The sequence below is a fragment of the Danio rerio genome, chromosome 18, assembly GCF_052040795.2.
Source record: "Danio rerio strain M-AB ecotype USA chromosome 18, GRCz13ab, whole genome shotgun sequence".
NCBI classification, from domain to species: Eukaryota; Metazoa; Chordata; class Actinopteri; order Cypriniformes; family Danionidae; genus Danio; species Danio rerio.
Genome location: NC_141038.1, coordinates 17,205,113 through 17,233,099, shown reverse-complemented (window position 1 = coordinate 17,233,099; position 27,987 = coordinate 17,205,113). Strand labels below are relative to the sequence as shown.

The 27,987-nt window shown below is 37.0% G+C and overlaps 2 protein-coding genes across 7 annotated transcripts in view; both read right to left on the bottom strand.

Moving 5' to 3' along the window:
- The window catches only part of nudt4a (nudix (nucleoside diphosphate linked moiety X)-type motif 4a), a 43,599-nt gene extending 32,560 nt beyond the window's left edge, over positions 1 to 11,039 (bottom strand). For 4 of the 6 annotated variants that reach the window (XR_015514207.1, XR_015514208.1, XM_087291674.1 and 1 more), the window contains exon 1: positions 10,490 to 10,855. Coding sequence is in view for 4 of the 6 variants with exons in the window: in XM_087291674.1 (XP_087147800.1) it covers positions 10,490 to 10,717 (228 nt within the window). In the remaining 2 variants the exon portion in view is untranslated. 6 annotated transcript variants of the gene reach the window in all.
- A 2,523-nt stretch (positions 11,040 to 13,562) lies between these two features.
- Positions 13,563 to 27,640, bottom strand: ube2na (ubiquitin-conjugating enzyme E2Na). Its single transcript, NM_213486.1, is given in 4 exon segments — positions 13,563 to 14,833; positions 19,234 to 19,374; positions 22,190 to 22,436; positions 27,505 to 27,640. Coding segments are annotated over 4 exon segments (465 nt in total). The 5' UTR covers positions 27,535 to 27,640; the 3' UTR covers positions 13,563 to 14,786.
- Between the last annotated feature and the right edge of the window lie 347 nt (positions 27,641 to 27,987).

Genomic DNA, 27,987 nt, shown 5'->3' with positions numbered 1-27,987 from the left:
GTTACATTAGTGTCAAAATCATCTGCATGCTAGAGTAGTCAACATTTAACGTTGATCAAAATGTTTAATCAAAGTTGAACCACATTTATTTATGCATTCCTTTGATTTTATTAATACTGGTCATTTAAACAGGTGTCACGGTGACGTAGTGAGTAGCACGATTGCCTCACAGCAAGAAGGTCGCTGGTTTGAGCCCCGGCTGGGTCAGCTGGCATTTCTGTGTGGAATTTGCATGTTCTGCCCATGTTCGCGTAAGTATCTACAAAGAATTTCTATGTTCTGATGGAAAGAGTATAAAATACAGTAATAAAAGGGTAAATAGTTTTTACACTCTTTTATATTCTACAAATGATAAAAACTCTGCTAAACATTTTATAACTTAATAAACATCTTAAATGTTTAGATTTTTAAAATATCCTTAATTTCAAATAAATTCCACAAGTTTAGGGTTTACTTCCACCAGATATGTTCAGTACATCCATTACATTTTCAGCTATGATTTAATCAATTTAACTTTACATTATTATTTTTTTTTGATAACAGAATCTTTGTAAAGACTAATATACAGCTATTAATGCATACAGTGAAATAAAATATGTATAATATAAATGGGAAGTAGCATATTTGGAGTTTTGGCATTACTGGGATTTGGACTAGTTTTATTTATAAAAACCTGGCAACTCTGCTTATAGAACAACAGCAAACAACCCGAAGAGCTGCTCTTCTCAAGGATGTGCTATGTTGTCGCTTGTACTCAGCTAACTATCGCTACGGCAGGAATGCACTGACGTCCACAGAAGCGTTCCAGGACTCAACTATACTCAAATTATCAGCAGTGAACAGAAACACACCAAAGAGAGGTAGAGCCCTTTCTGAATAGGATGATAAATGACAGCAAAAAGGAGATAAAAGGAGACAGATAAGAAAGTGGGGAAAGGAATCTGTGAGAGGACAGTGAGCGCTGTCATTCTGCTTCTATAAATTGCAGCTGATAGGTCACTCGGAGCGTCAGAACATAGTGTAACTTACCCCTGCCCTCCCCGTCTCTCAGTGCAAATAAAACGCAGGAGAGACCCAGGAGAGCAGCAGGTCCTGTTGCAATGCGGAATATTCATGGTCTGAGGATCTCATGCCTCAACATGCCTTATGTAATCAAACTTCGACAGCTCTAGTGGAATTGCTTAATTAAGCTGCACCCATTTATGCTATTTCAAAGTTCACTTGTTTTGTTTTTGGAGTTTCCAACGTTAGGTTTACATGCAAGGTCAAAAACATTCACTCACTTTTCACTCCGTTCCTGCTTTTTCAGGGACTGCCACAGTGGAATGAACCACCAATTACTCTTGTGTATGTTTTGTTTTTGATTTTTTTTTTTTTTCTTTGCAGTGGATGCCCTTCGAGGTACAAAGTAAACTTCAGTGCTGGGAAACATCCACACACTCTACCATTCACACACACACACACACACACTTGGGGAGAGCTGGCGCCGATTGCGGATAAAAAGAAAAAGAGTGTGGGGTTGCGTGGGCCTTTGATAATGTCCCTGGGGGCCCCCTGGATCATCCTTACTACCTCCCCACACCCCCTAGCCGCACCCCTGGGAGAATGTGATATGATTGACTGCAGCTGGTCACCCATCTACAATCATTAGTTAGCCATTCAAATTAGTACAAACTCACAACCCCTTTTCCCCCTTTTCTCCTTTACCACAGAGAGCTCTCGAAAACCACCTGATCTTGTACTACCCTTTCATGCTCTATCGACCAGACAGAAGCCCTGGTCTCAACTATCTCCGAGCTTGGGGTTCTCTCCCGGGACAGCATGCCAAAACCTGCTAACATTTGTCAAGTTAAGTATTTAACTTTTGAATGCATTCACACACAAACACTCTCTCACTACAGCCAATTTAGTTGATTCAATTCACCTATAGCACATGTCTTTGGACTGTGGTGGAAACCGGAGCACCCAGAGGAAACCCACGTGACCATGGGGAGAACATGCAAACACACAGAAATGCCTCCTGGCCCAACAGAGAATTGAAAGTCCTGCAGTGAGGAGACCACAATGCAAACCACCTAATTTCTCTAAAAATCTCAAACAATTTGTTCATAGTTTTTTTTTTTTTTATAAACACAGAAATGCCAACTGGTCCAACTGAGACTCGAACCAGCAAACTTCTTTCTGTGAGGCGACTGCTACCTACTGCACCACCATGCCACCCAAAGTTTAGAGAATAATAAACAAAAATACACTTTTCTTTTTGATCTGATCAGTTAGCACATTGGCCAATTGGAGAGTCAAGTCAAGCCTCGAGCCTCCTTCAAGGAAGGGAGGTCCGAGCTCTCTTACGCCTGTTTCACACCGCAAGCGTCAGCGGCGCGTGAGCAGAGCGTGAGCAGCGCGTTTGTCGAGCAGTAGCAGCACGCAGGCGTTTGCCTTTCACACCAGCTGCGTCTGCAGCGCGCAGCTCTTCGGCAGCTGCTGCTGAGATCAACCTATTTGTCAATTCTATCTAGTTACCTATGTCTCTCTATATACAAATACACTTTTTAAACTTTTCATCTGCACCAAGGCCCCTCCTATGCTGTTACTTTAACCTTCAAATGTTTATTTTACAAATTTTATAGATCAAATAGTACTGTATGCTTCTCAAGCTAACTTATATGAGAAGTGTCTACAGTCAGAAGACAATCGCCTGTGATATCAAGTCATTTGTTTTTTGATTATCAGGTTGCTGTAGACCTAGTTATAATCATATTTATACAATATTGTTATAATGATATTTATACATGATCAAACTAGTGTTACTTTCTCCGCTTCAGTGATGTCCAGCGGCAGAATAACAGCTCGTTAATTCATGCTCGTGCAGATGATGAGACGGACAAAAGTAATTAATGCATGCCATTCTTTTACTTATTTTCGTGTTGTCAGATTCACAGTGCAAACAGCTCCCGGTAGGAATAATTCGAGTGAACATAAAACAAAGCCGATTAAAACTTTCTTCCTCTGCTCAGCTGCACAGAACACAGCGAGCTCACATCATCCAGCATGCGTTTCGCACTACACTACCCACAATACACTTCGCTATGGACTACAAATCAAGTGTGCCGCAAGCCTACGTTTGAGTGAAGGTTTCGGCCGTTAGATCGCCCCCTGGGGGCTGGCTGCAGTACAAGTCATAAAGCCCGCCTCCTCCGTGTTAATGAAGGAGACTTGAGCCCAAATAAAAAAAAATATTACACTTGCAATAAAATGTCCCGAAAGATAGTTCTGGTCGATTAAGGCACTGGTTATTGTGCTGAAATAGGTGCAGATCTTCATTTTTGTAAACAGTTTGTTTTTAGCAGTAATTTAATGCTGGGCGTGTCATCGTGATACACAGCTGTGATTGACAGTTTCTCAAAGCGCGGCGTCTGAGCTTCGGCAGAAGACTGAAGTGTTATTATTCGATTTCTGTGTTATTTTACCATGACAAAATGAGTTCAGCAGTAAACTATAGTTTCTGACATACATGATCCTGGTGGAACACTGTTTATTCGCTAAGTTTAGGGCTTTTTTTCGGGCTTTATTAGTTTGCTGATACACGCCTAGCCACCCAGATAGCAAAACACAGTTCCGGCTAGATTCTCGCCTGCCGGAGACTTATCTCTTAGAGCTCAGACTGACTAATGTTACCTCTGCTGGACCTACTCCGGATGCCTGGACTCACTGCCCGATTCCAGTCCGAGTCAATCGAGCCAGATGCGGCGGCCGAGCGAGCCGGCGCTGCCGCATGCGAGCCGGAATCAGCCCGCGACGCCGCGAGTAAGTTATGCGCTGCGGCCTGGAGCTGGCGCGATTGAATATATAAAACCCTCATATTTGTTAACGTTATTACATCCATTTGTGTTGATATGACAGCAAACGCATGCTGAGAAGTTCGGGGGCGTAGTTGATTTTACATAAAGCGTTTGATTGGAAGCTCGACTCTGCTCATTTTCGCGGCTCCTCCTCTGGCTCCATCAGACAATCCTTCTGCGCATGTCTGGCTCCAATTTCAGCAGTCTTTTGCGACAGTTTGTGCCCGTCAAGCAGGCGTTTTGCCCTCAAGGCGTTCAATGGGAAAAAGGGCTGTCGCGTCGTCCATATTTTTTACAGTCATTGCTACAAATCCCGTAAATATTCCATTTCCCCTCTCCTACAACACTAGTGTGCAACTTAAGCAAAACTGATAGTAAAATTGTTTTACATTCGGTTTTGTAGTTCGGGCCTAAATAAATGTTTGTTGCCGTTTTTAATCGTTTTAAGTTCATTTGAATGACTATATATAAACCATTTGACATTATTAACGCATTTATTGGGTAAAATTGCTACTTTTTACTGTCATTCAATGTGTTTTGGTCATTATCAATGCACTGTCACTTTAATTGAGCGTGAGCAGCGCGTCAAAAATAGACCCAGCGCCGAAACTATCGCTGCACTGCTGCTTCGGCGACGCTCACGCCTCGCACTGACGCGCTGCTGCTGCGTGCGGTATGAAAGCTCTAATCTGTTAACATGGACGCCGAAAACACACGCGCTGCTCACGCTCTGCTCACGCGCCGCTGACGCTTGCGGTGTGAAACAGGCGTAAGGGTTTTGATAGCACAAGCCCCTGCTCGAGCAACCTCAAAATCGTTTACCATGTTGACGCAATTGATTGAGCAGGTGAACATGTAAATCACAATATAAAAAAAAGGTTCTCTTACTTTGTTTTGTCTCATTTTAAGTCCGAATTAATAAAAAAACTCTTAAAGGAAGTAAAAATATTGTTATGTTTTCACTATTAGAAAAAAATAAGCAAGAATTACTGTTTTTTTAATTAAAACAAGCTAAATTATCTTGTTCTCGCTTTGACATCTAGATATTTGGACTAGAAACAAGACAAAAATGGCATAAATCAAATACATTGTATATAAAAACAGTGATTTAATACAGTTCTGTAGCTCCTGCTCAGCTAATTCAGACTCAGCAGTGGATATCTTTGTGATGTGACTATTGTGGATGCACACATTGAGATATTGATGCTGATACGATATATTGTGCAGCCCTAATATTCAACATGTGAAAACGGGCTGTTTTGACAAAACACCATTTAAAGTTAGGAAACACTGGTGTTCCATTTCAGTATGGATGGACCACAATGCAGCCTTTTCTAAATTCTCTGACTAGTCTTCTGGACTATTGTGTATCATTCCTTGATTTGTCAAGGCCCTTTCATATGACCATTACACAACCTGTAGATGTCCCGAAAGAATGCCGGCAAAATAGGCAAAATATGTGCCTGCCAAGTGAGTGTGAATGGTCTTGGACAGAGATTGTTCTTCTGAAACACGTGTAAAAATGCAGATTGAGGAGCATTTTCAATCTGAGACTGAATTTGTAAATGCAATGGTGTAAATGCAGCCTAACCAATACACAAATTTTGCAGCTTCGGTGATTATAACAGAAACTTTTACGAAAGTGCATAAGAGTAAATGTTTTCAACAATAAATGCTTCTTCTCATCATGATGGTGACAACATAAACCAACTGAAGTGCTTTAGGACAATGAAGTCAATGAAGAATTTAGGCTGGCATTATGCAAATTCATCACAAATCCGATTACTGATCCAATCCGATAAAGAAATAAAAATGAACTTGATTCGGGAGTTCAGAATCAATTCTTTCATTTAAAAAGTCAACGTGAACTTTGACCTACTGTAGTCAACATTTAAAGAGGGTTAAAAAAAATAGTCCAAATACAAGAATGAGTGTTGTTCAGTAGTTTTAGGATAATATTATGAAAAGCTTCAAATGTTGACTACTGTATACATCATGCAAGTCTATATGAGAAAAAACTATCAAAATACACTGTACATTTCTGACAAGTTTGTACAAACAGGTTCAGGTTCAAGTTTTCGAGGTAAAGATGACTTTGTGGGGGAGTATTTGTGAATACAACAGCATATTCCTGTCATTTCTAAGCACACTATACTACATGCCCTCAAGCCCTCATCTGAGAAGCTAAGAACACCTTGACTGTGACTGGCATGTTTCATAATAGATGGTATTTTTAGTCTAATCAGAATCAGCTTTCGAGGAAGCCACAAAATGCTACCGATTGTCAATTTGACAGCTTTTTAAGAATAAAAGAGCAATTCCAGTGTAATGGATGTGACATTAAAACTCAAAACATAAATTCACATAGAAAGATTATGTTAACATTATATAGAAACAACTTTTTATATTTTTTCCAGAACAACTAACCAGAGTTAAAGGTTTTAAAACTATTTTCAAGAGTTCCCACTTAAATATGCTTAGCAGGTTTGGCATGCTGTCCCGGGAGAGAACCCTGAGCTCGGAGATATTTGAGCCCAGGGCTCCCGCAGGGTCAATAAGCATATCAGGATATCCGAGATCAGGTAGGTCTCGAGATCTCCCCCTTTAGAAAATGGAGGAAAAGGAGGAGATAGGGTGGAAGGGGTGGATTATTCCAAAACGAAAAGAGTAGTAGGGAGAAAATGATCCATTTACAGTAAACTAGGATCACTCTGATTGGATTATTACTGATTACAGAGGAGCGGTCAGTCGTGCTCAATTATATCACGTGCTCCTCTCAAAATTAGTTTATGAAACTTCACTTAGCTTCATGCAGAGGCAGAGCTGATGTAGATTGGGTTGTGAATGGGTTTTATGCACAGACCTGTTGTTCAGCCACATAAATCTCCTGGTGAAAGATTGATTATTCTAGCCGAAATCAAACAAATAAGCCTTTCTCCAGAAGAAAAAATATTATCAGACATACTGTAAAAATGTCCTTGCTATGTTAAACATCATTTGGGAAATATTTTTAAAAAGAAAAAAAAAAACTTCAAAGGGGAGCTAATACTTCTGACTTCAACAGTATATCATACAATTCCTGATGCAAATATGCCTGACAAAAGCTGATAATTTCAGTGAAAAGTGGCAAGATGGCTCAGTGGTTGGCATCTCACAGCAAAAAGATCACTGGTTCAAGTCCCGGCTGGGCCAGTTGACATTTCTGTGTGGAGTTTGCATGTTCTCTCCATGTTCGCGTGGCTTTCCTCCAAGTGCTCCGGTTACCCCCACAGTCCAAACTAAATTGGCTGTAGTCTATGAGTGTGTGTGTGTGTGTGTGTGTGTGTGTGTGTGTGTGTGTGTGTGTGTGTGTGTGTGTGTGTGTGTGTGTGAATAAATGCGTGTATGGGTGTTTCCCTGTACTGGGTTGAAAATGAAAGGGCATTCGCTGTGTAAAACATATGCCGGAATAGTTAGAGGTACGGCTGAGCAATTTTAGTGAAAATATCTATTTGCGATTTAATTTTGTAGTGAAGTCGTAGCAACTATTCTGTGACAGCCCTTAAAAACTACCTGTTTTTGTTCGGTATCTGTCTTTGAAACCAAAATATTCCCATATGATTGACATGCTGTTTTTCTTTGGTACTAATGCTTCAAAGCAGCAGACACCATCATCCCACTTGTCCACGCTTTCCTGTTTGTTTCTTTTTTTTTTTATTGTGGGCGTTCTGCATAGTTCAGTTGTGCAATTCTGATTGGGCAGAATGAAAGTGTGCTCACTCAATTGGTTAGTAAGACTGTCACACAGACGACAGTCACGCATTTCCTCTGGGTGGGGGAAATTAAATAATAGGCATACATTTTATATCGTAGCCTCTTGCGATTAACTAAATTGTGATTGCCATCGGATTTCGATTAATCAAATAGTCCTAGTTGGAGGATCATTCCGCCGTGGCAACCTCTAATATAAAAACTAAGCTGAAGTTAAATGAATGAATGCATAATTTCAGTGGCTCTCTCTGATAAACAGGTTTGATAATTATTGCTATTTTCTCAAACAAGCAAACAAAAAAGACACTGGAATTAAAGCTGAACTTAAAAGCTGAATTTATATTGTTTTGATGCCTGAAATCTCCTTTTCATATTTGGCCCACAAACCATGTTTGATGTCAAACATCTCTGAAGCTATAATAAACCATTATTGTGCATTAAAAAGAATGTCTATATAAAAACACATTGTTCTGTCTTCATAAGCAATACTCATCAGGCCTGTGGCAGACCCATCAAACTGTATAAAAACAAACAAAACTCCATACTAGCAGTAGCTGGTGCAGTATTTTTTTTCTTCAAGAGATTAGGCAACAACCCTGCTGATTAAGAACATTGTGTCCCATTTTCCTCTCTAATATAGACCATAAAACAGTGTACAAACACCTTGGAGAGCAAAAAGCATGAAAATAGGAAATCGGGAAACAGCTGTGAGTAATATGATATACAGAAGGTCAGTTGTTACCTGTTGTAGCCAGACGTCATTACTCAGGAGTAAAGCTCACTGCTGACTTATAGTGCACTGATCTCATTCATTACATTTATACCACCTGCCATCAGTGCTCCATGCGCAGTCTTATATTTCTAGACATGAATCATAAGCAAGTTGCTGGTGAGTGAGATTCCAGTTAAAATAATCCTACTGATTTCAGCATGATGTAGTTTGGTTTGCATTTACTTTAAGGATTAGGGTTAAAAGATGGCGATGCTTGTGATATTCTTTATTTTTTTGGTTACACAATACAAAAACGTTTCTATTGGTTAATGCATTAGCTAGCATTAAGACCAGGCAATACTTATGATACAGTATTTATTTATCTTTAGTTGACAATGTTAATTAATTTTAGAACTGAGGTAGTCATTAGTTCATATTTACACTAACCTACATCGTACATTAACTTACTATCAGGTTGTTTTATTAAACCATTATACTAAGTAGTTGTTTAGACTGGTCACAACATGACTACAAAAAAGAAATTCTAGCATGTGAAGCGAATTAAATTAAAATATATATATATTAGTAAAAATTAGGATCGGTCTATTTATTAAGTAAACCACTCACTTTAAAGATATAGATATATACTGATATTCAACAGTAAAGGTTCAGTGGAAATGTTATGTCATTTTGGTAATTTTAAACTAACAAAACACACATTTTTGTAACTATTAAGAAAGCTATTGTCCATATTCAAATTTTTGTAGTAGGCGAATGTACTAGACTTTTAAAAAATATATATTAATAATAATAAAAAAAATATATTAATTATAATTAACTAAGTAGTCGTTCTGGTTTGAAACAATGACAACAAAAAAGCAACAAAATACTATTAAGTGTTAGAGTAGACTCATCGTCAAAGTACACAAAGCTGAATATGAAATAGTTGCTAGTAAAACTGGACTAAGTAGCAGTATACAGTATTACACAGAAAAGTCAGTAGGTAATTGTTAATACCTGTATATTAAGTTAACCAAGTTATTAAGATAAGAACCATAAAAAAATCAAAGGCAAAGTAGCAGAGGGACAGTTACTAATAATCACTGCATTGATAGTGACCAGCAAAACCCGAGACACTACAGATGTACTGTTATCGTGAACTGACTAACAGTAATAATAATAATTAACCAAGTAGCCATTCTGGTTCGTACAATATGACAACAAAAAAAGAGCAACAAAATACTATTAAGTGTTAGAATAGATTCAACTTCGTCAAAGTACACAAAGCTGAATATTTATGAAATAGTTCCTATTAAAACTGGACCAAGTATCAGTACATATACATTATTACACAGATAAGTCAGTGGGTAATTGTTAATATATTGAGTTAACCAAGTTTTTAAGTTAAGAACCATAAAAATTCAAAGGCAAAGTAGCAGGGGGACAGTTACTAAAAATTACTGCTTTGATAGTGACCAGCAAAAACAATAGACACTACAGAAGTATTGTTAACGTGAACTGACTAATAATAATATTAATATTGATAATAAAGGCAGTTAAAGGAATGGTTCACCCCCCAAAAAAATACAATTCTGTCATCATTTACTACTTTAGTAGTTTTAAACATGTTTGACTTCTGTTGAACAGAAAAGACAATGTTTTGAAGAAAGCTGAATGTCCTGTAACCAATGACTTCCATGTTGGTTTTTCCTACTGTGGAAGTCAACAATTACAGATTTTAAATTTTCTTCAATCATCTTTACCATTCGACAAAATAAAAAACAGATTTGTAATCACTTAAAGGGGGAGTAAACGGTGAGTAGCCTAGTAAAAATATTCCATTTTTGGGTGAACTATCCCTTTAACTTCAACACTAACGTGAATATAAATGATAATAATAATAAAGTGACAGAACGACAACAAACATTAATAAAACGCTGACATGTATTATTTGAAGTCACTTAATATATTATCCAGAAACCTGAATGAGAGACTATTATAAAATAAGTGCTAGCACCTAATGGGTGTAGTCAATAACATGTTGGATAACTGATTAAACCAGCAACTTCTTGCAACATAAAACTAGCTCCAAGGAATAACATTGTGTTGCAATCTCCAGACTCTGTCTCCGTAGGCGACAGTTGTAGTAAACCAGCAACCACATTTGCACTTTCCCCCTCAGCCTCACCTCGTCCTCTCGGTCGTTCTTGAAGCACAGGCAGGCTGCTCGTTTTTTGAAGCCCTCTCCGTCATACGTCCTTGTCTGATTGGGCTTGAATTTCATCATGTGGGTTTTTCTCCGAACAAAACAAGAATACAAGTGTTCTCGGTTGCCTAGTTTTTGGATCCGACGCGCAACGCAGCTGCCTTTCAGGCCAAGAGCTGAAAGTCGTCCCAGATTTCCCAGGCTGATCATACAGTTTGCGTTTTGTCAGAAGTGACTCACGTTGAAGGCAATATTCCTGTCTTGACGGCGGAGATCGTGGCTTGAGGTGATCTGGACTGGAGCATGGTGGCTGGCTGGTTATGTGTGAACACTCCTCTGCTCTGCTGCGGCTCTTCGGCTCTGCGCAGTCGCCTTAAATCAGCTGCAATAGGATCTGCGTTACAAACCCAAGATGCCATCAACAGATAGGCGTTTCCCTGGTTAGAAATATGAATGAGAAATCATCATCATTGCTGCCGCCAGAGGAAGGGAGGACATTGTTGATTCCCGGAGGCTTGATGTGGGTGGAATTAAACAACGTCGCGTCGCTGTAAATGTAATACAAATGGCAGTAATTGATTCAAAGTAACATTAAAGACAAAAGCCACACTGCAGGGACAGAACGGAGTCGTGTTTTACTAGCGCCATCTGCTGGTGGATTTTAGTTTAACAACTAGCCAAAGAGTTTGGTGAAACTTTAATACTTAGTATTACTTTACTTGAATTTTTAAAGGGATAGTTTACGCTAAAATGAACATTTACCAACTAATTATCCCTAATTGGTGCAAAATCTTCTGAGCTTTTTCAATTGAACACAAAATAAACCATTTGAAGAATGCTGAAAACCTCAAATCAAAAACTTCCAAAGTAGGAAAAACAAATACATTGGAAGACAACAGTAACCGTTTACCAGCTTTCTTCAAAAAAGCTTCTTTTGTGTTTTGTAAAAAAAACTTACATTTTTAAAACAAGTTAAGGGCGAGTTAATGCCCAAATTAAAATTTTTGCTTGAAATATTCCTTTATTATCACTAAAAATGCTAACATTTCTTTCATATTAATGCTATGCTAACATACAACGTAGTGAAGCATATAGTTTAAAGTGATGTTTTGAATTGAAATGTTGTTACCACGTATAACAATATTTCTTTCAAGCAAGTTACATCCTATTGTTGTTCTAAAACATGTCCACTTTTTAATAGCTTGCTAGCATCTTCTAACAAGCTGTGACATGTTAGCATGGTTTACCATGATCCTAACACTAAATAGCAGCTGGTTTCTAGAGTCAATGGGATATATTGAATTAACATGTTGCTACCACCTTTAACAATATTTCTATCAAGCAAGTTACTCCTATTTTTGTTTTAAAACCTCCACATTTTAATGGATTGCTAGCATTTTTCATACAAGCTCTGAAATATTGTTAGCATGGTTTACCATGATCCTGACACTAAATATAAGCTGGTTTCCAGCCTCAACTGGACATATTTGAAATTCTTTTCAAGATTAATTTTTGAAAGTTTTGATACCAACATAAAAAATTAAGGCAGGGTTGCAGGTTACACCATGTCAAATAAAAAAAAAAAAACTTTTAAGACCATCAAGAATAAAATTTGGGCCATTAAGAAAATCCTTAGCATTTAACCCTATATATATATATATATATATATATATATATATATATATATATATATATATATATATATATATATATATATATATATATATATATATATATATATATATATATATGTGTGTGTGTGTGTGTGTGTATGTATGTATGTGTATATATATGTATATTTGTATACATATATATACACATACATACATACACATACATACATATATATACATATATATAGGGTTAAATGCTAAGGATTTTCTTAATGGCCCAGCAGAAAATAAAATATTTACTTGCCATATCAAGAAGCAAATTCTAATTAGGAATGTTTTGGTCACAAATTTTGAATAATGTGTTAAATCAAGCATACCCTAGTTGTACAAATGTAATTTGTTGTCAACTTAAAATTGCTATAAGGCAATTTAGGTAAAGAATTTTAATGTTGTGTATGTGTATTGTTTTGACTTTCATTTTATATCAAGCCTTGGAAAGGTGTTTAGCAAGTCTGCTAAAACACTTAAACAAATGCATTTGGTTTGTTAATGCATTTGTGATGTCCATGTCAAATAAACAATAAATAAAATATTAGTTATAAATAGAGTTTTGATTTAAGTTTTATTGAAAAGTATTGTTGTTGTTGGATGTGTGTTGGATCATTGGGTAGCATTACATAAATAAAAGTAAATTAAAACCTGTTTAAAAGGATTTAAGACCTACAAGACAATATTTCAGTGAATTTAAGGCCTTATAATCTTAAAATGTCTTAAATTTATTTCAAAAACAATATTTAAGACCCCGCGACACACTGCAAAGTGTTAACCACTGGTACACGATTCTTTCAAGAACCAATCGTCTGGGATCTTTTCAATACTGAACTGATAAAATGTATGACAGAGTGGTTTCTGACGATTTCAAATAATTAAACCAAGAGTTAATTGAAGATACAATTATATAATAACATATGTAATGCTCAAATTATGATTAAACTATGATCAAATGAATGCATTTTACTCCAATACAAAGTAATTAAAACATTTAGGCTACAAAAGAGAGTATACTTTGCTGAGAAGTTCTTTAAAACCAGTTGAGTGAAAGAATCGGTTCACTGAAGAGGACTGATTCATGGAAAGCAGGTAATAAGAAGAAGAGTTATTGGAAACACTGACTTACACTTTGTTAATACTATTAAACATTCAGTAGTGCTGACATTACCTATAGGCACAATAGAAATCTTCAGACCTTTATGAGCTGCTCATTAGGTAAATTAGACCTGTACCTGTTCATTCCAGGTTATTTGGAGTATAGACAAGCATTACGCTGTGACTAACTTTTTCCAGCTTATGAAACACATGAGAACGGTAGACTAGGGAAAACAAAGGAGTAGTTAACCTCAAGTCTTTCTTGGAAATGTAATAAAACCACCACCATGAATGTGTATTATTAATCAACAGATTTTTATTTACAGAAAGAACAGAAATATGTGTGTGGACTTTTGTCATCACATTTTTAAAAAGCAGAATTTGTTTTATTTTTTCTTCCCCTTTCTATAGAAAGCGGGAATTTACAGACTTGACGTTTTAACCAAAGACCAATCGTGGAAATTGAGACAAAGCCTTTATTGATCTTTTACAATGTTTCCGCAAACATTCCCACCCCTCAATCCCTTTACTAAAAATCTCACTATCCATCATTCGTCTTCAGCCCCCCCGCCCCAGCTACCTTGGCGCAAGGAAATAAATGCTTAAGGGAAGAAACAGACAAATGAATCTAAATGCAGTGGACTGTGCTGGACACGAGAAAAAAAGAAAAAGAAAAAGAAAAAAAGCACGCAATGATGGAGTTTCAAGAGTGCAATTAGTACAGCCATGGCAAGATAGATAAAAACAAAACACTAAAACCGGATACGATGACAGAATTGTTATACTAAAAGAAATATTACGCAACATCTCCCTTCTCTCTCTAGCTCTACTTTGCCCATCCATAGTTCAAACATAAATCAAGTTCTTGGTTAGGGTTTACATCTTTTAACGGTTACCGTGATGGTGGAAAGACTTTCCAGTTGAACCATTTCCCAGGTGAAACTACTGTTTGCATGTGGTTTAAATGTTGGATTTCTTTTCCATTTTAGTGAGCTCTCTGCTAGGTTTTCTACGAGGGTAAGTCTGATGTCTGACAGAAAGGGTGCTCTAAGCAGGGGCTAAGTCTGCAGCTCCTTAATAATAAAGAGCAATGAGAAGAAAAAGGTTAAAAGAAATATAAAAAAAAGGTTACCCCAGCCCTCCCCCCAGAAAATAACTATGGGACAGACAAATGACGGTCAGTTTTAATGCACGCTTAATAGCAGAAGTCTGCGGCTCCCTCCCCAACCATGGTAAAAGAATGCCGTATGAGTAGATCATCCGCCCATGCATCTGAACAGCAGTGAATCAGGACAAAGACGCTTGTTTTTTGTTGTACTAATGTGCATTTAAATTACAAATTGTCTGAAGTTTTCTTTTTTTTACTTGTGTTAATATATTCCTTACAGTTTATCATATTTTGCTTGTTTGTTTCCTAAGACTGTGTCCTTTACATGAAAATGATTAGGTCTTGGCAGAACATGGAGTTGTGTTCACTCTTGACTTCCTTTTTTCTCTCTCTCTTTTCATTCCCCCCATTTCTAGACTTCAATATTGTTCCCGGCATAAAGCCTGGTCCATGTTCGGGCTGAAAAAGACAAACAAATGCAGAGTTAATATGCATTTTAATATTTTAATCATTCATTTAAATCCATGCAGATATATTATATATGGCATCTACATTTTGTGCACATCATCATGACGGTGTAAAAAGCAATTAGGAGTAGCAGTGCACTTCCATGGTATCTACACAAGATAAGGACCATTTTATGTCAGTTAATATAGAACAAACAGTCAAAAACATATAGCGATAACTACACTTTCAGAAATCAAGGTCAAAACATGTCAGTGGTGTGGTACGTTTTGAAAAAACACACTTCTGCACCTTACAGGGCCACATATGTACAAAGGTGCATTTTATTACCAAAAAAGTACAAATGTGTACTTCATAGTACCTTATGGCCCATTTCCACTGAGTGGTACGTTCTGCTTTTATGGCCGTTTCCACAGTCAAAAGGTACCTAAAAGCGAACCATACCATTCCACTTTTTGGGTACCCTTTTGAAAGGGTACCTAGCACGACAAAAAGGTAACAAAAGACGGAGCTAGATGCGCAGCTGAATGCTATTGGTTTACAGAGGTGTGTCACCAGCGAATATACACGAAGGAGAATGAAAACAAAGGAACCACCATTTTCAGATACACAGCCGAGACATTACATCGTAATGATATATTTATACATATAATAACGAGCCATGGTCGACTCGAGCTTAAACAAACCTTGTCATCATCTTGATGAACAGCCACAAAGCCAAGAAGAGCAGAATCTACATTGTGTTCCATATTGGTTTACAAGGCCGTCTAAAAGTGCGAGCGATTTCACTTTCTTGAGAGAGCTCGTCTGCGTGTCTATATTTGAAATAACAAACTTCTTGAGCTCATATTAATAATGTGCATGTGATTATCGAAGCATTTCTGATGACTGATCCTTTCAGAGACTGACAAACGTGAGAGTGAAGCGTGAACAAAAAAAAGAAGCCTAAAAAAAGAGATCAAATGTTTTTTTAGCAACCTAAAAGATGAACAAACTGCCTTGTTTAACTATTATCAACCCTTTTGGACTATTATGAACTCAGAATGACGGAATTACTGTCTAACAAGAGCTTACATGTGCTGGCGAAGTTACACATGTTACTGTGGGCTATATGTTGCATGTTTTTGAACCCAAATAAGGACTAAATGTATGCTGTGTGTAGTTTTTCTTTAATGGGTAACATATCAGAGACTGTAGGGGTTGTATGTGTTCATATATGTTGCATTTATTTCATATAATTGCAGACGTTACAGTAGGCCATTTGGTTCATTTATCTGCAGTAGTAATCATGTACATATAAAGGTTAGTAATGTACATTTATACACAAGTATTTGTGTATAAAGCATCTGTTTTTTGTGAGACGAGCTTCTCATAATATGTGAATGACTAGTCCAGCTTTACTTTGACATTTTCTCGAGCGAGAATGACGTCAACTGAAACATTCTATCGTACACCATGTCCACCATTGGTAACGCAAGCCAGATAAATGTGACCCATACCATACTCTACCACTCACTGGAAACGGGCTAAAAAACACTAAAAATACAAAATTGCAACATCAATGTACAAAATTGTACTTTTAAAAGTACCAATGTGCAAGTTTAAGGTAATAAAGTGTACCTTTTAAAAAGGTACCATCACAGTAACCGGTTTTATATGTTTATTTCTGATAGTCTATTAGAGGTCCACCACTATATCTGCTAATTATTAAAAATCTGAACAAAATAGTTGAATTACTGTTACAATTACAAGAACCAATAGTGTCCAAACAAATCCTACTGGTGCATCCCTAAAATCCATCCTTTACTGCATTTTTAACAAACGTAACAATCCAAGCACAGAGGGCATTATAGTAATGTATAAACCATACCAAAATCAAATAATTTACTCATCCTCATATCATATTACTATTGTCATTATGCAAAAGGAACAACATTTTCGATGTCTCGTCCATTCACAACAATTGAACTATTTACTTTTATTATACATGCAAACAATGTGTGATATCAACTACAAAACATTGCCGGATTTAGAGCTCATGGCAATATAATATCCTTGTAATGATATAGTATATAGCATATACAGTAATGATAACTGTAGTACCCTTTCTGTAAATTCAATCAATTAATAATTTATATATATTGACCATATTTAAAGGGCTATTTGTTTTTGACATTTTAAAGTACATACACGGGTATGCACAAATGCATAATTGCACAAATGCATAATTGACCTCAACTTCAAACAACTGATTCAAAATGGATTAATTTTAAAATAATTAAAAATTCATTCATTAATTCTCCTTTGACTAACTCCATTGGTGTCAAACTCAGTTCCTGGAGGGCCGCAGCTCTGCACAGTTTAGTTCCAGCCCTAATTAAACTCACCTGATCAAACCAATTGAGCCCCATGGCTTGTTTGAAACCTACAGGTAAGTGTGTTGAAGCAGGGTTGGACTGGAAAAATGGTCTGAATATGTCATTGTGAACAATTTGTGATAATGTATGTCAAAAGTATCATGACTTAATTCTGTAACCCTTACGACAACCACTTTGTTCTGTTTTTTTTTTTTTTTTTGTTTTTTGTTTTTGGGTTTTTTCCCTCTTCTCTCTAAAAAAAAAAGTACAGGGCTGTACAGGGCTATGGCGCTCAAGGAACTAGGCTTGACACCCCTGGCCCCTGTGCCTTAATTATCAGGGCTCAACACAGAAGAATGAACCGACAACCCTTCCAGCTACACCCCAGTACTGGGAAACACCCACATACTCTCTTATTCATTCATGCACTCATACACCACAGCCAATTTAGTTAATCCAATTCACCTATAGCGCATGTCTTTGGACTTTGGGGGAAACTGAAGCATTAAAATTATTATAAAAAAAAAATAAAACTATATTTTAACTTTTTTTTTGGCGCGGGCGTTCTTTGGAAATTGAAAATAAAGGAGTAGTGATTAATCATATCACGTGCTCCTTTTGAAATTAGTTTGTGAAACTTAGCTTAGCTTCCACTGAGTGGTACGGTACGGTACAGTTCGGTCTTTTGACAGTGGAAACGGCCATAAAAGCGTACCGAACCAAACCGTACCATACCACTTTTCCGGGACCCTTTCGAAAGGGTCCCAAACTGCAGAAAGGGTCCCAAAAGGTGGAGCTGCACGCGCAGCTGAACGCTATTGGTTTACAGAGATACGGCATTCGTAGACGCAACAAGCCAGAATGTAAACAAAGTACCCGCCATGTTTGAAATACACAGCGAGAGATTACAGCGGAATTATATATACATATGCAGCCATGGTCGATCCTGCAAACAAACTCTGTCGTCGTCATGATAAACAGCCACAAAGCCATGGAGAAGAGCGGATTCACCCTGTGCCACGTAGTTTTTAACGAGCCAGTCTGAAGCCCGAGTGGTTTCGCTTTCTTCCTTGCTTTCGCCGCGCGTCTCTATCTAAAATAACAAACTTCTTGAGCTGATGATAATAACATGAACTTGATTATTGACAAGCTCTGGAAACCCGATCCTGTGAGAAGCTGACAAACGAGAGTGACACATTCAGAAAGAAAAGAACAAACGCGAGAGTGGGGAGCGGGAAAAAAAGGCGAAGCCAAGGAGCACGTTATTTCTTTAGCAAACGTGAACAAACTGCCTTGTTTTAATCTTTATTATCACCTTTTGGACTAATATGAACTGGGAATGATGGAATGACTCTCTAACAGAGGCTTCATGTGCTGCTGAAGATTACAGACACAGATGAGAGGTTTACTCTGACTGTAGGCTATACTTTGTGTTGTTTTGAACCTAATTAACGACGAAATGTCTGCTTTGTGTAGTTCTTCTGTAGTTGGTAACATATCGGAGACTGTAAGTGTCTGTATGTGTTCATATATGTTCATTTATTTATTTATTTTGTATAATAACAGACGTTAAAGTAGGCTATTTTGCACCGTCATTGATCTGCAGTTATAAACAACTCCTGTTCATAGAAGTGCTTTTCATATGATATGTGAGCGACCTGTGCAGCTTTATTGTAGACATTTTCTCGAGCGAAAATAACATCGACTAAAACTGTCATACACCACGCCCACCAAAAGGGTACCCTTGGTAGTGGAAACGCAAGCCTGATAAAGGTGACCCGTACTGACCCGAACCGTACCGTACTGTACCAGTCAGTGGAAACGAGCCATTAAACAATTATTTTATTTTATGACACTATGAAATAAACTATATAGTATATGAAAATCATATTGCACAGCCCTACTCAAATCATATTCATTTATATATATATATATATATATATATATATATATATATATATATATATATATATATATATATAATTTAATTTTAAAAGACAGGCACTAGCCCTTTAAATGCATCTGAGCACCACTCACCTGTCTCTATGGCTTGAGCTTCATTAGTCTTCCACTGCTCTGCGACATCGTTTGCTAGAGGATCGTCTGGGTTGGGAGCGCTTAGTAATGCCTGGATTGATAGCAGCACTGTGCGGATCTGCAGAGCTGGAGACCACTTATCTGTGTGACATCATCATGTCAGGGAGAGAGACAGAGATAAACAACAGAAAGAGCATTAGGAGCTGCTGGTTTCCATACATGCCCTATACTGTCGACCAGACCAGCGAGATCATTCTCTGAGGGGTCAAAAGTGCAATGCGAGATCTCCTACCAGAGATTAAATGGAAAATATTTTTATAGTGTATGTATGTCAGCTAAGGGAGCAATAATATTTAATAGTATATATTTTTTAAATAGCTTTTATGACTTTATATAGCTTTGTAATAGGTAAGACTAGCATTTCTCTGAGGTCAAGAAATAAATGAGTCTTTTGCAGAAATTATTACAATTCTTTTTTTTAATCATTTATCACTCTAAGGACAAGATCCATTTATTTTTCATTTAACTGAACTTTTCATTTCTTTTTCCCAAGAGTTGGAGAAAATAATACAAGGAATTATTAAATATTTTCCAAAAGATTTAATATGCTCTTAGGTGGTTTAATGACCAGACTCTCCATTCCAAAGGCCTCAAAATATGAAGATATAATGAATGAAGGTACTTCTGAAGGTAAATATTGTGAAAATGTGTGAAAGAATGTTCCTTAACCATGTACAGCAAAATATGGTAATGTAAAAATTTAACAAACCTTATTTGGGTTTATTAAAATACATAAAACGTGTAATGTAATGTGTGTATTTATATAGCGCATTTATGACCATTAGAGCTGCACAATTAATCGAAAAAAGATCGCAATCTCGATTCAACCTCCTAGACAATCTTAATCCAGCATTTCTACGATTCTGCCAATCATATTTTCAAGTTCAGGAGAGAAGAAAATGTGGCTGCACGAGTCTTTTCATTGTTTCATATACATTGCTCAGTGACATGGACACCTCTAAAGGATGTTGAGTCACATAATGTATTTATGAGGTACAATTTACCTAAAAAATGTCATTTCTGTCTTCATGTAATAATGTATTCGCGGCCAGGAAATCACACGTGACCCGAGCTGCTGACCGTGAGTGGTTACCACAGAGAGGGTGGACGCGCGTGCGTCTACTTTAGTGAACAGAACCTGCATAGGCTGTGAATAACAGGTAATAAAGTTGTAAATAACATTCAATTTGTGGTACAGTGATTGTTTGAGAGCCGCGCGTGAAGCATAAACAACACACCGCAGTGAAAATAAAACCGACAGAGAGTGTACAGAGAGGTCACATTTTAATCTTTTATTGGTCTCATGCAATCAAATGATGCGATTTCCCCGGTCAGAGTTCAAGCGTGAACTTTCAAATGCAACTTTCAAATTGCATTTCTGGTCTGCCGCAGTCGCACGCATATGTATGGAAGTCTATGGGGTGAAAAGTGCAGTGTGACCATGGCTTAAGTGTGTTGAAGCAGGGTTGGAACTAAACTTTTGAGTGCAGAGCTGCAGCACTCCGAGAACTGGATTTGACACCTGTGGTTTAGACATTTATAAATAGCCTTTAAATTTGTCATGAATTAATTGTTCTTAATATGAATAATATTTCTTTTTATATATAATTTATTGTTACACAGATTACCCACACATTTTGATTTATCTTCTGTATACAACAGGGAAAGAGTGCCATAGTCATTTTTTGCTTACAATAAAATAGGTGTGTCACGATTTCGATTTTTAATCGCAATCGATCTAAATTTATGCTCAATTTCGATTATCGAATCAAAAAATAGAATCATCGATGCTGCCACGCCCCCATGTCACGTCAGCTTGGTTTGCCAAGCGGGAAAAAAAACAAGCTTGTTGAAGTGCTTGTTTAAATGCAGAAGCAGGAGACCCGTCGACAGAACTTAAACCCTCTCCTCTTTCAATGAAGTCGCCGGTGTGTAAGCATTTTGGATTTCCAGTGAGTTATGTTGACAACGTTCGTGTTGTCGACAAAAAAAAAACACAGTTTTGCAAGCTCTGCTATGTACGTATTACGTACGGTTCGTCCGATAGACCACACCGGCATCGCATTACTCCGCCCGCCCGCCCGCGAAAAGTACACACTCAGGCCCTGTTTACACTGTCTTTGTTTTTAAATGGCATTTTAGAACGACAACGATTTGACATCCACAGTGGTGTGTAGCATTTCCGAGCAGCCCTCCTTCCTCTCTACCTCTGAAAATGCACATCACTTGATCACACAGACACAGACGCACACACAGCCATGCGCTCGAGACAGCAGGTCCAGGCAGTCAGAGGACTGCTTTAATCTTTCACTCACTTGTACTTAGTCATTTTAGCGAACACCTCAGATACTGTTGGCTGGTTCCTGTTGGTTGTGCGTCTTTTTTACCGACGCCATTATAACGACACAGATCACTGCCTATTCATGAGTCCCGCAGAAAAAAAGTGATTGACAGGTGGTAATTATGTGTGTATCTTGCCTTTATTCATTTACTGTATGATTTGCTTATGGGTAAAACAAAGACCATCCAGGTCAGGTAGTTTAAACAGTAGGCTACAAATAATTAATTGGTCATTAATTAATTAATTATTCATAATCAAAAATCGAATCGAATCGTGCCTTCAGAATCGAAAATGTAATCGAATCGAGGATTTGGTGGATTGTGACACCCTTACAATAAAATCATTAGACCCTTCTTTTGTCATTTCTGAATAAGCAATGAATAAAGATGTCAAACATCATCTATAAGATGTTCAGCATCACACTGAAAACCTCATGACAAAAATCACATCTAGTCAATGCCTCATGATCTCAATAATGAAGCCTCAATAATAACTGAATCAAAGACCATAATGGAGAAAAAAACCACAAAGAACATGTTTTAGTTTGTCTCTTACCTTTCAAAATATCTAGACATATTCTTCCCAGCTTGTCTACATTGGGGTGATATATTTTGGTCATGAAGCGTACTTTCGGAGCTGCCATGGGATATTCTTCAGGAAGAAAGAGTTCAAGTTTAAAAGTTCCTCCCTCAAAGGGAGAGTCTTGAGGTCCGGCGATGACCACATGGAAGTAGCGAGCGTTGCCCTCATCTGGCTCTGCCTTTATACCCGGCACCGGCTCTGCCAACAAACGCTGTGTTTCCTATTCACACATGGAAAACAGAAGCAATTATGCTGGAACATGAAGCATCTCTACACACATAGCATGATAGCAATTAGCCAAAGCACCAGCAGCTAGCTGGTGGAGTACAAGTAAACAAACCAGCAAAAAGAGTCACCATGTAACGCCCAGAGCAAAAACAGTTTTGGGTTTATGATAAATTGTAAAAACAGAGGCAGTTATGCTATAACATGAAGCATCTATACACACAGCATGCTAGTTAGCACTTAGCCAAAGCACCAGCAGCTAGCTGGTAAAGTACATAGAAGTAAACAAAGCAGCAAAGGAGCCAGCATGTAATGCTCAGACTGACAGAAGTTCTGTGTTTATGATAAATTGTATCACCTCACTCTGAAAACATACGCAATTGTCATGCACCAAGAACTAACTATTCAAATTAACTGACTGCTCATAATTCTGTGTCATTTACAAGACAAGGCTTAAGGTGCCTGGAAATGCAATGTTTTGGAAACATGTTACTGATGACGTCTTTAATAAATGTTCTTTGATGACTATCCTGGTATTGTCTCTATGATGAAAACCATAATTTGTGAAAACAGTGGCATCATGTTCATAAAGTCTGCATATTCAGTCTAATGGCTTGCATGAGTACAATAATAAAAAAAAACGTTCATGATGTACATTGTTCAGGATTTTGTAAAGAGATATTTGTATGACAAAAAGAATGAATATAAACATAGCATTAGTATATTAAAATAATTTCTAAAGGATCAATAGAGACTTGTAATAAATAGAGATTTGTAAATTAATCTTGCCATCAGGAATAAAATAGCAACTTGTAAATATATTTAAAACCAATAATAATAATGAATATGTTAGACATTTTTAAGTACCTCAATATCTTGAATTACACTGATTTAAAAAAAAAACACAAGTCAATAAAATAACCACTTTTTGTACTTAAAAAATTATTTAGTAAACAAGTCAAGAGGCTTCATTTTACAGTGTTGTTATATGACAACACAGTAACACTATTACTAGCTGCAAGAACAATTATACTAAATGAAAATGTCCAGTCGGTGTAATATTTGAGTGTACTTTTCTGATGAGCATGTGTGGTTTATGCATAAGTATTTGGGTTAAAAGCGGAATATTGAGCTATTTTGAACTTGGTCACTGCAGGTACACAAGCTAGTTTACTGCACTCCGCTCCTCTTTCGTTTTGCTTAAAGCAGCAACAAATTCCCTTGTGAGCTCAAACCATTAAAACAAACGGGTTTTATAATGCATAGCTTTCCCAAAAATGCTTTATGCAACACACAGTGACTTTTAGCAGCAGGGAGAGTGAAACCAACACGCTGAACACTTTTCCCATTCATATGTTTTGCCAAAATTTAGCTACCAATGTAATAGCTACAATATTTACAGATAAAACAGTACTAAAGTTAACCTTCAGTGGAACAGAGAATGGCCTTACATCACCACAAACATTGCTGGTTATTCACTATAAATGTTGAGTAAATTTCTTTGCATGACATCAGAAAAAAAAGTCTTATGACTTCAATAATAGGCACAGTTTAATTGTTTTTATTACATTCTTAGATTTTATGCTGCCCTGTATCTTGCATCACTTAATAACATTCAGTATGACATTAGACCTTAACGGTGCACATTACTCATAAATAATCAGTGTTTCATCTTAAACCAAGACTCTGAGGGTTAAACTGACTGCCGTTACAGTCCAATCCAGACAGACAGACACTGCGTCCAACTCAGACAAGGCTGAACCTTAAAGCCCTTTGGAAACACACACCCATCTGACTAATGAGAATCTGATATCACCTGAGGAATGCTTGAGTCTGGAGAACTGCTGCACATTGCTGAAAACGACATCTAAAAAAATTGTCTGCTTGGTATTTGAGCAAGAGCTCGAGCATAAAACAGGATATCACAATCTCAGTGTCACAGACCCATCTCCAAAAGCTACCATGCCTGTTCTGTAACCTCGTTCAATGGATGGGGATTGTTTTGCCATAAAATGATGATAAGATGGTAAAACATTCTAACACTGGATAATTTTATAATCCTAAGAGTGGTTGGCATTGGCAAAAATAAATAAATCAATATAATAATGATGAACACTTCTACTGTAAAATATTTTTATTTCGTTGTATTAATAACAGTTACTTTAGTCAGAGTAGGGCTGGGCAATTTGGCCTAAAATCAAAATCTCCATTAATTGAACATTTTAACTTGATTACAATTAAACAAATGATTTTTTTTTTATTATTTTATGTTTTTTGAGTTCATAGTTCACTAATAGGTTTTGTACAGTAAATATGCTCACATATTACATAATAATATGAAAGATAACATATAATTGAAAGAAACCTACACCATCTATGATTATTAATTGAACGTCATCAACGCTGAAAAACTGAAATTGAAACACACATTGCCTAAAACGTGGCTCTTTGCAGCACCCACCCTTGTCACCACTACCAAACGACCAATCACAAAGCTTGTGTTATTTCATCATTGTGACGCATAGTAACGTTTTTTTGAGAAGTGTGCGGGCATGCGAAAGCTGCGCTGGCCTGTACACATTACACTTTCAGAATAATATAATAGGCAAATCATAACAAAATAAGTATAAAAAAATCCTTAACAGAGTGGGGTCATGGGACTCCACCAAAAAAAAAAATACCTGGAAAAATGTAATCGATTATACATTCTGGATGTTTATTTCGATTACTTTGATTAATCGCCCAGCCTTAGGTCAGTGTCCCATGATCTTTCAAAAATTTGCATAATAATGCTGATTTGATGCTCAAGAATCATTTATTATTTTCAAAAATATACAGTCATTGATTATTTAAAAAAATATATCGCCATGACATCATTTTTGCTAAAATTTTTTACTAACTTATTAGGCATTACTGCTGAATAAACCTTATTTTTTAAATATAGAACCCCAAACTCTGAACAGCGATATATAATACTTTACTGTTAGTATAATGTACAATAATTTTTGCTAAATAATGCCTGAGAAGGTAATAAGATCCCAGTGTTAACGCTATGTGGTCCTGAATCACACTTGTATATTATCACAACTATTACATTATTATTTGAATATACAAAAAAAAAAAAAGAGAGACATACGTTTCCCTCCAAAAATTGTATATCATCTACACACTTTCATCTGGGTCCAAACTTGTATGACTTTTATATCAATGAACAGACGATGATGAGAAATGAGTACAAAAAATGTGGTTACTAACATTCTTCAAAATATCTTTTAGGATTCACAGAAATAAAAAGCTCATACAAGTTCGGAACAATAAAATTAGAGGTTTTTGTTTTTGACTGAAATGTCCCACCAATAATGTTTACATTAGACACAGAAGCCTTTGCCATTTTTTTTCCAGTTAACTTATACAAATACATTGACCTCAGTATGAAATTCCTCACGTTTCTAAAAACCCACAGACAAAACCATGCAGAGCAAACACAGACAAGAGAGGGGCTCATGTCATGGTCTCATGCATGAGAAAAAGGCCATCAAAGATGCGTTCCCAGCCCTCCTACTCACATCGATTCATTTCACAACCAACCTATTCACATGAAAACCCACTGAAACGGCAGTCTGACAAAATGTATATTTCTGAAATTAATCAAACGGTATCCTCCCTCTTGCCTGAAAATTGCTTATGTAGAAGTGGGTGAAGCAAACATGCAATTTAAACCTGAATTATGCAGAAACATATATTGATATAGTTTTGATTTTATCAGCAAGATGATTGTCATTTCAACAGTCATTAATCTTTACACTGAGAGGTTAAAAAATAAAGAAAAATGAGTTGTCATTTTTGTCAATGTTGCATTCATATTTCAGTCAAATTTGTAAGTAGACTAAGCGAAGTTTAGACGACTTTCTGTCTATATATTCAAAAGAACTGTACTACAATATACAAATGCAGTTTTGCTTTAATTGCAAAGTGTGAATACATGTTGTTGTGATGAAAACTCTACCATTATGTGTGCTTCCTTGCGTTGTTACAAAATATTTGATATTTTTCTGTTGATCAGAAAGGGAGACTATAAATGCTAAATGCTGACAGCTCCAGTCATGTGCACAGCATTTGTCACAGCATTGTGAAAGTGTATGAAGATTGTTACTTTCATTCTCTCTAAATTTGAATGCAAATACAAACAACATTTTGTTAACCTACAATAGTTTAACCATGGTGTTTGTATTAAAAATGATAGTTAAACAATTGATTAAAATAAGACACAAAAACATCGTCATTAACTTAGAGCTTTACAAATCCATGGTAAATCTAATGTGTAAATTGTCTCTTTATTTCGGCGTTGCAGATTATTAATCTCTCATTGGGAATAAACAACATCTCTCATTAAGGACGAGCGTTTATTTAATAAACGTCTTGATAACATAATCCTCTATTTTATTTGACATTTCTTCAGTCTTGGGCCTGCAGTCATTAGCTTATTTAGCGCCGCAACTGCTTCCCTAGCCTACAGGAAGCGAGCTAGCCGAATTATTTTGCTCATAATCGCGTCGTAAATGGTCTAATAATCATCGTGCACTCGGGAAAATAGATAAATTACCCCATATGTGTGAAACCTAATTGTGCGGTTGTTTAAACTAGATAATTTGTCCAAGTTTGTAAGCCTAGCTAGCCGTCTGGAGGGGTTAGCTCGAGAGCTCCCAAACAGCTCGAGCTCCAGCAATGAATGACCGCGAGCGCACCGCTTCATGTACACTTCCATTGCAGGAACGACTCTCACTTCTCCATCATTTTGATTAGTTGTGCAAATTATTAATGAATAATGAATAAGACAGAGGCCCACCGCCATCTTTCACAGCGGTGGATGTATTTTTAACCCACCCATATTCGGGATACGGTGAATGTACCGAAACGGAAGTGGCTAACAAACAGAGTGCCAAACGCTAAGCCAGCTGTCGCTTCTCTTTGGCGGATCTTTTCATATATAGAAGAGGATTTAGTAGTATTATGGTTAAAAACGAAAGACTGAAAAGGTGCAGTGTGTCTCACTTCACGGTTACCTTAATGATCCTGCGGGGCAACCCTGCCATCTTGTCTTGAATGCGGATTTTAGCTTTGACTCACGGTGCCTCTTACTTCGTTTGCATTGACGGCGGAGACGCAGTGCACAGACACACGCCTTCCGGCGCGGTGCGTCCAGACGCACGCGGAAACGTACGCTTTTCACGATGATGAAGATGATATGGAAGTTGTAGTTTTGTTTAGAAGGAAAGCTCTCTCTTTTTTAAACCGACATGAATCTAGATAGTCCGTTATAATGAAGTTTTTTGGACGAATTTCTTACACGTTTTAGACTAGTTACTCAAATAATTTTCAGTTTTTAATGGTTCAGTCCTTCAGGTAACTGGTTTAACGACATTCCTAAAATGACACGTTAAACTGGCGTTTTATTCATTTTCGTTTCGGCTTACTCCCTTTATTAGTCAGGATTCGACACAGCGGAACGAACCGGCAACTTATCCAGCACATGTTTTATGTAGCAG